The 13459-nt window shown below is 45.1% G+C and overlaps 1 protein-coding gene across 1 annotated transcript in view; it reads left to right on the forward strand.

Annotated features, from left to right (window-relative positions):
- Positions 1 to 5882: 5882 nt before the first annotated feature.
- The window catches only part of LOC119430895 (neuronal acetylcholine receptor subunit beta-4), a 40177-nt gene continuing 32600 nt past the window's right edge, over positions 5883 to 13459 (forward strand). Inside the window, exons 1-2 of the mRNA XM_049657484.1 lie at positions 5883 to 5978; positions 12337 to 12500. Coding sequence (XP_049513441.1) covers positions 5924 to 5978; positions 12337 to 12500 — 219 coding nt within the window. The 5' untranslated portion in view covers positions 5883 to 5923. The remainder of the gene's footprint in view (positions 5979 to 12336; positions 12501 to 13459) is intronic.

Consider the following 13459-nt stretch of genomic DNA (forward strand, 5'->3'; position numbering starts at 1 on the left):
AGAACGACGACGCCACCGCAGAGTGGGCGTCTCTCACTTGGGCAGCGAGATCGCCACCTTGAGTTTTCTCTCCCCACTGCTCACTGTAGTGATGGAAACCGGCTGACACAGCGTGGCTCGGTATAGAAGCGTACAATCGACAAGCAAACTAATCTTGGGATCGTCCCGCGTATAGCGTTTCACACTTTCCCCTACAGTTGGCCGTGAGTCGAAGTCTCGGGCCAAGCAGGGGTGACCCTATGCGTGGCGCGCTCCAGAAGGTTTTCTTTCTTTTCTTTTTTTTTTTTGAGGGAGATGAACGCTTGAAAATGTGTGTCAGACGAACGTGTCTGACCTTCCACACTGTTGTACTAAGTCCACGTGGAGCGAAGAAGAGTCAGCCTGGAGACCTTTTTGTCTGCAGCCAGCGATTCGGCAAAAGGACTAGGCTTCGCTAGGGCATTTCGTGTCAAAGTTTATGTCAACTGCTTTCCTTAGTTTATATATTTCTTCAGTAGGACTTATCTCCGTCCGGCAACAACTGCTTTCCTCAGCAGAGTTTATTAACTTGCTTCTGTTAGGACAATAACTTTTTTCATTCCTGCTAAAAACAGATCAGTTGTCTTTACGAAGTCATATCCTCTTGCTGAAACATCAGATCAACGCTAAAGTAACTAGATTGAGGCTTCCACTGTCCACCTTGTGCTGATCAATGATTCTGCGTGATCGCTTTGCCTCTTTCACAGTCAGTTCCAGTAAGGCACTTGAACTGCGAGTGAGAAAGTGACACCGTTTCCGGAAGGTCACTGGTTGGAAACCCGCTGCCACCTACTAGCTGGCTAAAGAAAGGGCACATACATACCCGAGACAAACACTCCACTTCTTTCAGAGGTGAACAGCTTCCGCAAGGTGTCCGCGCCAATCCATATCAAAACCGTGCGAGCACGAACTCGAGCAACCAGTTAGCGAATGGAGGCAACTTTCACGCGGAAAATCTGAGAGCATGAACATCAAGCTTCCTGCTTCTGTTGTGGCTTTCGTGGAACAGATTTGTCTAAAAAAATTGCTGGCTCTCCCGTAATCGAGAGTAGATGTAAGCATGAAATGGCTACCGGCAAAGCGGATTGGTTGAACATGATACTAGCCACGATCTTAAAATGGGTGTACTGCACGTTCGCAACTGCACACCCCACCACCCCACACCGCACCACACCGCAGCTCATACTGTGCACTGGTCCATATGGACGCTGCCCAGCTAGAAGAAGAAAACCGGCTGAAGGCGGAACGAGAGGCAGCGAAAGATGCCAGGAAGACAGAGCGCACAGCCCAGCTAGAACAAAAGCGCCCGAAGCAGGCGCCACGCAAAACCCGCGCCGCGGAACTCACGGACCGCTGGCGTTAAAAAGAGCACAGGCAACCCTGTATCAGTACCAAAAGATGACAATAAAGTGTGTGGTTACCTGTATCTGCCTTTTGAACATGGCTATTGGCAATGACTAAGGGATATTCGAAATTATAACGTTGGAAAGATTGAGGAAGATGTAAAATATGGATGCAGCATTAACTCAGTGAGAAGAGAACTTGGCATAGGACAAGGAAATATGTATGCACTGAAATATAAGCAAGGTAGTATCATCAGCAATTTCGATGACGTAGCAAAAACAGCGGAATAATCCTATACTCACCTGTACAGTATTTGTCCAGTAGTACAGTAGTACCCAGAGCAGCCAAGGATGGATCACATCCATGCCACCCATCAGGTAATCGATAAATCTGCGGAGTACAATCAACCTCTCTATATGGCTTTCATTGATTATGAAAAGGCATCTGATTCAATAGAGACACCAGCAGTCAAATATGCATTGCGTAATCAACGAGTATCGGAGGTATGCGTGAATATCTTGGGAAATATCAACAAAGATTTTACAGCTAGATCGGTTCTCCACAAGAAAAGTAGAAAGTTACCTATCAAGAAAGGGGTCAGGCAAGGAGACGCAATCTCTCCGATGCTATTCACTGCATGCTTAGAAGAAGTGTTCAAGCTCTTAGACTGGGAAGGCTTAGGAGTGAGTATCAACGGCGAATATCTAAGCAACCTTCGGTTTGCAGATGACGTTGTCCTATTCAGCAACAATGCGGATGAATTACGACAAATGTTTGATGACCTTAACAGAGAAAGTGTAAGCGTGGGGTTGAAGATTAATATGCAGACAACAAATGTAATGTTCAATAGCCTGGCAAGGGAACTAGAATGCAGGATCGCCAGTCCGCCTCTAGAGTCTGTAAGTGGTATGTTTATCTAGGTCAATTACTCACAGGGGATCCTGGCCATGAGAAAGAAATTTACAGAAGAATAAAATTGGGTTGGAGTGCATACGGCAGGGATTGCCAAATCCTAACTGGGCGCTTACCACTGTCGCTGAAAAAAAAGTGTACAATCATTGCATTCTACCGGTGCTAACATATGAGGCTGAAACTTGGAGGTTAGAAGCTCGAGATCATGTTAAGGAGCGCACAAAGAGCGATGGAACGAAAAATGTTAGGCCTAACGTTAAGAGAGAGGAAGAGAGCGGTGTGGATCAGAGAGAAAACGGAGATAGCCGATATTCCAATTGACATTAAGAGAAAAAAATGGAGCTGGGCAGGCCATGTAATGCGTAGGGTGGATAACCGGCGGACCATAAGAGTTACAGAATGGGTACCAAGAGAAGGGAAGCGCAGTCGAAGACGGCAGAAAACTATGTGGGGTGATGATGAGGAAATTTGCAGGCGCAAGTTGGAATCAGCTAGCGCAAGACAGGGGTAATTGGAGATCACAGGGAGAGGCCTTCTTCCTGCAGTGCACACAAATATAGGTTGATGATGATGATTGGGAAGGACAAATAAAACTTCAGCGTACTAGAAGTTACAGCTTAAGTGACATTCTGAACAAAGATTTGGGAGAACTCGGAAGCAATATATTTTTTTTGTATCTTGTTTGGGCAGTAACTAGCGTATGTAATGCGGTCCTGTACAAAGGGTTGAGGGCTAGACGCCGCATTTTCTTAATATTGTCTGGTTGCCCCAATGATCTCGTTGCGTTCTCCCAACGATTCATAAATGCATGCATTGCGCACAAACAGAGACCCACACGCATGTAGTAAAGGAGCGCGTTGTAGCGCGCACCTTCTGGAAGCTGGTTGGAAGATTATTTGGAGTATCCATCGTGCGGGCACCACGGCGGCGAGATCGGTTTGCGAGTCTCGTCTACTACAGCGTTAGCTACGTTTTGTGGTGCTTCCGCAACATTGCAGAACGATCCCGGCAGCCAAATAGAGCAATGTACCCCAGATTGCGCAAACTACGGGTGATAATATGGCGTCATCTTGAAGAAAAGCTCTTCAAGCTCGGTGAAGCCGAATTTCTTCGCCGCTGGTCTACGCGGTACCTAACCGTGTCTCGAGGCAAAGTTTTGCTACAGCCCGAATAATGCCTAAATTTTGTTTGCCTGAGTAGAAACTGCACTTTTGTGTGCTTTGGGTGTCATTCATGAATCCGAGGCTGACATTTATGATTTTGCATGTACACTGTCGTAGTGTTTTTGATGTGTGGCAAAGTCAATTTCAAGCAGACGCAATTTACTATTTTTGTTTGTTCATATGTTTTGTTTATATCAACGATGTGTTGCATGTGTGGTACATTATATTATACTCTACGTTCATTCAACAGTTGTACGCGTGCCTACGGGTAAATAAATTTCCTTGTCAGCAACGATTCTTCCCGGATGTTCTCGGTTGAGTGTCCGGATAATGGCTCTGGCTTTTGGCTCAAGGTCGCTTGAAGGTCGCCGCCAACGGGAGCTAAAAGCATTTCATGCTTAAAAGCTAAATGTTCTCTCGTAAGGAAATTGGTAGTTTCGACCGAAGAGCGAAGCACTGAGAACGCTAGCAATATTTAGCGCTGCGCTTTAGAACATCGGACGGGGCATACGCTGGTGCACCATAATTTTTGGCTTAGCACGCCACGTAGGGGCCTGTAATGGTATTGCGCCGGTGCGACTGGGGTGCCCGGGAAGAGGCGCGCTATAAAATTACATCACTAAAATTGTTTTGTAACTTTAATATTTATGAATCTGAGAAGCTTTAAGCTAAAAGCCATGCGCTGTGCATGTCATGTTTCGTAACATGTGTTTGCGCGCTGCCATTATCAAAATTTCGAGAAATAATTCAGTCAGAAGCGTAAGACATGTTTTGAGCAACTTGCTGGTTAGTGGTATAGCATCTACCTGGCATACACAGCCTGCATCAGTGCTGCCAACGCCAGGGACGTTTCCCTAGATCTAGGGATTTTAGGTCTTGTTTAAGAAACAGCTTTTATATCTAGGGAAAACTTGTGAAACAACGAAAAGTGTATTAATGCAAAAACTTGTCCTGATCATCATTTAGGCTTGAGCGCAGCGATTTCATTAGTTAAATTTATAAAATCAAGCTTGGCAATAGATTTAAAATATACTTTCGTAGTCTATCTGCATAACAAACAAGTTTATCTCTACGAAAAGTATATTGGCAAAGTGTACAACTGTACCCTAAAAAACTAGAGAAATCTAGGGAATTCCTTTATCCCATTTAAGTGAAAACTGGCTTCAGAGCTTGACCGCACTGGCCTGCGTAAACATATACCTATGTAGCATACGAATACCTGGATGTATGCGGAACCTCACGGCGACGGACGACGGCAATGACGATGGCGAAAATTCGCTTCAGGTGTACATGTAATTGCTATTACAACAAACAATTTTGGCATGTTGAATATTCCAGCATGCAGAACAGAATGACGTGTTCCGTGGCCGAAGTGACGATCCTTGTCTGCCGATAACGCTGGTAACCCGAATTACGAGGTTCGAGCACGATTTGACGAGAACCGTGAGGAAAACGAAATAGGCTTAATCTGCTGGGTCGTTGGTGATGATTCATCGCACAATCGCTTACTAGCGAATGCATATATCGCAGGTCGCCCCATTATTGTGATCGCGCTTTGTGCGGCTTCAGGAATAAGTAAAATTTGCTGCAGGCGTGCGTAGTTGTCTTAGTGCGACCATTTTTTTTCAGGAGTGCAGTGTGAAGTGAAATAATGTTTGCTCATGAATAAATGTGCACTCACATGCGAGCGCTTTTATCAAAGCAATAACTTATCAAAGTAATCAGTCGAATAATGGTCGTGTTTCGGCTCCAGAAGTGTCTTAAAGCTGGAGCCAGGTCTGGGCTTCCTTCAACTCCGTCTTTAGTACGGGAGTGCGCTTCTACCTGGCGGGCATATGGACACTCGCAGAACAATAATATAGACTTATAAACAAGACAACAATAGGAAGCACAAATAGTCACGGCTGGCGCTGATTTACTGCTAGTTTGTTTCGATAATTGGCTTCACTTCCATATACGTTTTGACAACTACGGCATTGACACGAGAATAACTAGACATTTAGAGCATTAACCTGCTTTGTAGCATCAATTTTTTTATGTCTGTTTGAATTTTAGTTTATCAGAAGGGGAGAAAACGTCCGGAATGAGGTCTCACGGGGCCTATTGAAGAAAGCAAAAATGACCGATATCCGCAATCCCACATGATCATTTGGGATCATGTACGAAAACCCATATGTTCCCATACACAACCTATGCGATAATATAGGAAATAACTGACGGAGCATGCAGGTCGTAAAAACAGACGAAATTAAGCTCGAGAACGTCGAGAACTGAACTTGTCGACTTAGTGCACTGGCGCGCGGCCACTGAAACTGAAATAGCGCTACACGAAACGAAAGACAAGAAGGCAAAGGCCAGCTTGCTCCAGAAGGAAACGCGGGATCTCCAGTACCGCCCCCTCGCGGAGGGTATCCCTTACGAACACCCACAGCCCGTGCTGAAGAAATCGGCGCCGAGAGAAACCGACCTTCGCAGGGCAAGACGTGATGAAGCTACAGATTCTCTTTGTTTTGGTCTGTAATGTACGGCTCGTTCCTTCGGGTAAGCTATTTATTTCCTTTAAGTTTAATAACGTTTTTGTTCTTTTTACTTGTCCTTGGTGCCACGCTGAGGCCGTCGTAGATTTAATGCGATAGCGCGCAGTACATGGCAGGCGCCTTACTTTGTTCGTGATGCCTACGCAAAACTCACGGGGGCTTGGTCTCGGAAGCAGTGTCAAGTGAGGAGTATGTAGGCCGATTCGTGTACCAGTGCACAATATGTCATCGCAAAATTTTTTTGTTCGTTTTTTTATTAAAGGCCAATGGGAAGGTCTGCTACACTAGAACCGGCTATCGTATAAGGCTCGCTAGCAGTTGTAATGCGACACAGACACCAATAATTTAAAAAAAATAAGTGTGTTGTTTATTCCAGAGTGGCGGAGTTGGGTCCTCCATGTCATCCCCGCTCCATTCCAGAGAGGGGAGATCCCGTTTATTCAATTCCTTTGAACTCCTTGGAATGGTGAGAGTTTGACCATTCCCACTCCTGCAGTGGATGAGCTGATCCATTTCACTCCTCAGATTCTAGTCAATGAAACGCTTTCCCTATAATTGTTTACTGCTTGTTCTTGCGTACCCCGTAACAAAACTTTTTTTAAATTCTTAACAACGTCACAAATAACGTTAAGTACTATTTTTACGCGTACGTACTATTGTTATGTCACTTTGAAAATCAAAACGCATTGTTAAGTTTTGCAGGACGATCTTTTTTTTGTTGCTTCATATTTACTGGCATATTTTAGCCGGCATAGTTTTTTTTTCGTGCGCACCTTCTGGATATTAGACAGTGTGCGAAAAAAACATGGCCCATGTACCAAATCACCATGGACTGGCGCAGGGTGCAATCGTCTGCTACATAATTTTTTTTGCATCCACCCTTGTGTCGTAAATCAAGCATTTAATCGAAATCATCCTTGGACAACGAAGAGTTGCTGTCTTTAAATGCGCTTAAACTTTGTAACGCGGAAAATTTTCCCGGTGTTCAGAAGTGCAAAATGTGTAGAATACCGTTTTGCTTAAAATTGCCGCAACAGAGGCAGTCACCTATAAGCAGATACTGAAAGAGCCGGTATTCAGTAAAAACTGAGAAATGTAAGAAATTGGCACAATATGGTTAAGGGTAATTGGCGAATATATCGGTTTTGTAGTCTCATAATAAAATGAGCGTTTACTGTTCTAGGACTATGCGCCCATTCCAACTCCATTCCGGAATCTCGGGCTCTCATTCCATTCCCATTCCATTCCGCGGGTCTGAAAATGTCGAGTGATTCCCGAATTGTTTCTATTCCGAAGTTGCCACTCCGCAACTCTGGTTTCTTCACACGCTCTTTTCGTCGGACTGCCATGCCGCAGCCTCCGTGCTTGTGTGTTACTGTCGGAGCACTGACAGTGACATGATGTAATAACCGTTGTGGATTACATGTATGGAAATGATGCATCATAAGTAGACAGTATCGGTAGGCCATGATGTCGTGAAAAGTATAGGTGTGCAGCATAAGCAGATCAAAAGGTCCTAATGCTAAACGGACGACCATGGGATATGGAGGAAGCTCATGTGGTCGTTGATGGATAGTCATCGAACGATAGTACGCTGGAATGCTATCGCATTACAGAAACTCAGATGTAGTGAGTGTGGGCACCTGTGAGTTTTGTTCAACTTGTACGGTAAAAAATAAAATAAATTATGGGGTTTTACGTGCCAAAACCAGTTCTGATTATGAGGCACGCCGTAGTGGGGGACTCCGGAAATTTGGACCACCTGGGGTTCTTTAACGTGCACCTAAATCTAAGTACACGGGTGTTTTCGCATTTCGCCCCCATCGAAATGCGGCCGCCGTGGCCGGGATTCGATCCCGCGACCTCGTGCTCAGCAGCCGAACACCATAGCCACTGAGCAACCACGGCGGGTCTTGTACGGTAACAGCCGTTTTTAGTTTGTATAATATTTGTAAGTGCCCCGTCCTTTAGTATCAATTTTAGTATTTGTGGAAGCAGAGAACTTGCATCGGCGATTTGCAATTTGCAGAAGGTCCTTCCCTTGGAAGACTCTCTTCACTTTTGGTGGAATGAACTGGGCTTTAAGAGGTGTACTGCGTAGGATATGCACATGTGATGTTAACGCGACAGCGTTAAGCGCCCCCTGTGTCGTAAAAAATCCGGCGTCAGTGTCGGCTTTGGCGCCCTCAGCGAAGAAAATGATGCCCAACCACGCAGGCCCTCCAAATATGTTTAGGTATGCCACACCATTCTACCATTAATATTGCTCATACCTTGTCTTGCATTCTTGGCAAAGCTATTCCTCGGAATTTTGAGAATGACAATCCACAAACAAATTTCATGAAACAAAACACCCACAGCGCATGCCTTTTATGTTAAATCTTCTCAGGCTGAAATATTAAAAGTGCGAAACAAAAACGGCAATCTCATAATGATGCATTTTTTTTTGGCACGGCTGTGCAATATCTCCGGGATCGCCCCACGCAAGAGGCCGCGTTTCTACCAGAAAGCTCGCCTTTGTGCATAGCGTTCGCCACCAGTGTTTCCCGGTAACCATTACGGTTGCTTAAGCTGCAGTTGTCGTGAAGCGTGAGAAGCAGTCAGGGATCTTTGAATCCTATCGCGTTCCACTCTTAAAAGCGAAGCTTAAGCGTCCTCCCAATTTTGACCAATATACAGGGTTTTCAAAGTTTAACTCACACTAATTTTAACAACTCAGTGCTAGCGACGCAAAATCTCCTTGCACAGGCGGTTTGGGCATTTTGACGGACACAATTTTCGGGACAAAATTAGACTCCCCAATCAATAATCAACAAAGCATTTCCTAAATAATTTTCTCGCTATCACGATTGTGGCATATTATTCTATTTGAAACTTTAAGCCAATCGTATTTGAAAACAACTTCACTTTGTTTGATTATCCTGGAGCGCTTCAGTTCTGAAGCATTTATGATCAAATTTAACACTCATTTATCTAATTTAGCATTCAGGGGTATGTATCTGTGCACAACGCCAAGCCGCCATTGTGACGTGGCTGACTGCATGTGACTGGCAACAGCGAAGTTTTTGATATCGGCTGGCGAAGACAAGTAACTGACTCACCGTTTTCCCTTTCCATCCCGTTTACGTTCCCTCACGGCTCGGGCATTGTGTCGAGCGCACGCCCCTGAATGCGAAGTTAGCTGAGTGTCAATTTGACGATGAATATATATCGGAACAGAAGTGGCTCCATGAGAATCAAACAAAGTGAAGTTGTCTTCAAATACGACAGTGTTGACGTTTCAAATGTAAGCATGCACCATATTAGCAAACATAGTTTAACTGCACCAAGTAACGAACACAGAGGGAGCATTAAGCAAGGACAGGCGCAGTCTTTGTTTCATGGAAACAAGGACTGCGCTTTTCTTCGTTTAATGCTCTCCCCGTGGTCGTTACTTCGCGCAGTTGAAATATGTTTGCTAAGATGCACCAACTCGCCCAGCAAGTTATTTTTAACGATATGCCGTATTCGTGACAGCAAAAAAAAAGGTTAATAAATTTTTGTTAGTTATGCGTTTGATGTCTGTAATTGACGTAATAGTTCAGCGGAAACCTGCTAGGTGGAGAGAAGTAATTAAATGGAAAATGAGACATCCACCCCAATCGTAGCAATTGCTACTAAGGAAACCCACACGGGTTCCACGAAAGAAAAGTCTCGCAGCTGAAGAAAGATTCGTCCTGGTCCAAGGCTGCGAGGCGAGGCTTTTTTTTTTCGAGGAACCCGTATGGGGGTTTCCTTTGTAGCAATTGCTACGATTGGGTGGACGTCTCATTTTCATTTAAATGTCTGTAACTGTCCGCGAAAATTGTACCCGCTAAAGCGCATAAATCGCCTGTTCAAGCAGATTTCGAGTAGCTAGCATCCCGTTAATATTAAAATGACTGTTAGTTTAACATTACAAAAACACCGTATTATCACTTTCCAATACCGTGATTGGCACCCATCTAGCTACTCTTAGTGAACCCCCGGTTAGCTGATCTGCGCATTACACAGCCTGCCCAGCTCCACGTCTGGCTCGCAGTCCCAACAAGAAATTCAGCTACTGCGCTTTGCTCCCTAATCCACGTCGCCCTTTTCCTATGTCTTAAAGTTACGCCAAGCAGATTCCATTGCATCGTTCGTAGCATGGTCCTCGGCATCCTCTCAAGCTTCTTCGTCACTCTTCAAGCTGCTTTAAATGCGCTAGTGTGCTTGTTAAAAGCACAGGGACTCATTAAAAAGTATAGTGTACGGACATATATATTTCTTTATCTTATCTTCGTTTCTCCTCATCATTTCGTCCCTTATCCCATCCTCCTGTGCAGAGTAGCCAACCAGACAATTAATCTGGTTACCCTATCTGCCTTTCTCCTTTTGTTTTTCTTTCTCTCTCTCTCTCTTTCCCCTAGCTTCTGCCCCAGAGGTTAGTAGTAGGACAGCGCATTGATTGCACACTTTTACTTGTAAAGATAACGATGAGCAGCCTGCTAATTAGTTTGGAGTGCCTGCTACATGCCATCCAAACCATTTTGATTCCTGTTTACGTTAACAGGTTAAAGTTTCTTTCTTCCTTAGTTATGTTCTCATTTTAACGCTTCCATTTTGCCAAATTCATCGTTCTAGAACACTTAATTTGCTAGAACGGCTCAATTTATCCAAGCTAGGAAGCTCGTGAGGAGAGACATCATTGTCAGCCTTGAGAAAAAAAAATAAGAAGGTGCGTATTTTTAGTTTGACTTGACAAAGTACAAACACCATTCCACATCAACCAAAATTAAATTAATGATATCTGTATTAGAAAGTATGGTGATTTGGTCTATTTTGGGGGGCTAGGGAAATTGAGGTACGGGAAAGGGTGGAAAAGGAGGGGTAAAAAGACGATGCTCAGTCTGCGTGGGCCTCACAGAGTAAACCAGACTCGTCAGTGAAGGCCGGAAGCGAGTCGCACATGGCGGGCTTATCGAGCCCGTCCGCTTGTCGGATCCAGGCGTCGTATTTCGGAATCGTTGTGTCGTTCAGGTATATGTGACGTGCCTCTTCAAGAGCCTGATTTTTAAAACAAGTTGTTCAACCTTTTTTTTACCACCCATATGGGTTTACTTTTGAATGAATTAAATGGTAATTGAATAAGAACAAACACACCCTATTAAAAAAAAAAAAACATATGCCCCATAACTCCCACACCCAATAATCCGGTATGAAACATATAGTATCCCATATAAAAACCCGTTCTTCTCATATTTCATATGATGGTATTTGATATAGGAGTTATGGGAGATACGAGGATTTTTCAGTCGGAAAGTAATAGTCAAGTTATAAGTATGAATTAAGTAACAATGACGTGTTAGTAGAATAAAATTATTTAGTATATTAATTACTAATTAGTGATTGCTTGCTGAACTACGCAACTGAATGCTTGGTCCAGCGTATTGATAACGCTACTTTCAGCTTCCCATTAGGTTTACCGTATTTAAATATAAATTATGAATTAAAAAAAGCAATTAAAATGTTTAAATTCTGGTGTTTTAACGTGTGAAAACCGATATGGTTTTGCCGCACGTCATAGTGAGATATTCTGTATTAACTCCGAAGAACCAGAACCGGGGTTCTTTAACGTGCAACTAGATCTAATTGAACACGTGACCTCGTGCTTAGAGGTGCAACGACGTAGCCACTAAGCCACGACGGCGGGTCGGTATTAAAGTCAGCGTATAGCCAGAACGATACGTTGGGTTGGGTGTTTGTGAGTTGAAAGCATGGAAGTGTAATGCAGGTAGGAGCCCGCTGTATTAGACATGAGCCACTTAGCCAATTATCCTTACGCAATTAGACAGATAGATGCCGTATCAAGAAGGCTAAGTCGACGAGCATTACACACTAGAGCTCTTTCCTATACTTTCTTCCTTATATATGCAGGCGTGGTATTGTGACACGTGACACGTACTGCGGTTAAAGGGGGCGTTTCAAGTTCGCTATTTTGGCCGCGAGCGGCGCTGGTTAACACTGCTAGTTCTAATTTAGCACACGAACCTTAATTTAAAAAGGAATGGGCGATAGTACGGCCGTAACGGTGGCGTCATTGATAAAACACCGCACGCGCAATGCGGGGTGGATGCAGGTTCGCTCCCCACCTGCGGCAAGTAATCTTTCCGTTCACTTTCACTTCCGTTTGCCTGGTTATATCTGCATTTCAATTACCAATAACAGTTGACTTCCCCTATGATTTGTCTATCTAGCATGGTCTGTCTCTGTGTGTGGCAGTGACTACCGAAAATAACTGAATCCCTCGGATACCTTACTATTCTGGCTGGCTATGTGCAAATGCCATTTTGCCTTCTTTCCAGAAGACACACCGAAACAAGACATTCAGACGCACATCGAGCGTCTGCACGAAAAGCTCCTGAGTGCTGACGTGTACGACAAAACACTGAGGCCCATCCCTACCTCGAACGTGAGCACGGCCACCTTGGTCGAGGCGTCCTTCCCTCATCGACACATCGTCAGCGTCGTAAGTGCCCTCCGCGTGAACTTGCTGCACTCGTAGTGTAAGTAACAACCTGCACGCAGTACGTTTGCCTGTTGGCGACTCCGTACGTCTAATCCTGCCAAGCAAGCGTAACCTGACGCGTGTATTTAGTGTGACGCTAACAGTTTAACGAAAAAGGTCGCAGCTTCGCACGAAAGGCGAGGCATCGATTGCGATAGCAAATTAGTAGACAGCTATACGAAGTAAGGATACTAGTTTTATCGGGCGTATAAACTTGTCAACTTTTGCTTACTAACTAAATTAACAAGCGTGGTGTCACGCGCGCACTAGCAAATCTTATTCACATCTCACTCGATGACCGCGCACACTCGCTGTCAAAACGCTGGAGTGAGAAAGCGCGGCGGCAGTGCGGCGAGCGAATTGACATTCGTGCTGCCTCTTGCTTCAACGCGAACTAAGCGGCGAGAACACAGCTAACAGCCCTCTGTCACCATCGGAGATTGCTTTCAAGATACTACCCTTGTGGCCGCGACATGCGCAGCCGCCGTCGGAGCAGAACGCCACCCCCCCCCCCCCCCCTCACCCTGTGCCTTTCGTGCGATGGAACACAACGCGCTACCTCCCTGCTTTCCTCCCATGCGTGCGCCGAGATTGAGTTACCATTATCGGCTCACCCTCTCACGCTTGCACTCGCCCATACAGCATACGGCTTGCGGCGACGATGTTATCACCCTTGGGCTTTATACGGAACATCACGGCGACGGCGACGGCGATGGCAGAAATGCGCCTGGAGTGTCCATATAACTGCTATCGCAATAATAAAAGCAAATCGAGGCAAGAATAACATAGCGGATGCCGCTTGCATGCTGTTACTGTAATGCCACGTACACACTAGCGGCAAAACGCGCGCGGCGCGACGCGCGCCGCGAAAGCAGCCGCGAAACAGCTTTTTCTTGCCGCGGCAGCGATCGCTCCTGGCC

This window comes from Dermacentor silvarum, chromosome 10 (genome assembly GCF_013339745.2).
Source record: "Dermacentor silvarum isolate Dsil-2018 chromosome 10, BIME_Dsil_1.4, whole genome shotgun sequence".
Lineage (NCBI taxonomy): Eukaryota > Metazoa > Arthropoda > Arachnida > Ixodida > Ixodidae > Dermacentor > Dermacentor silvarum.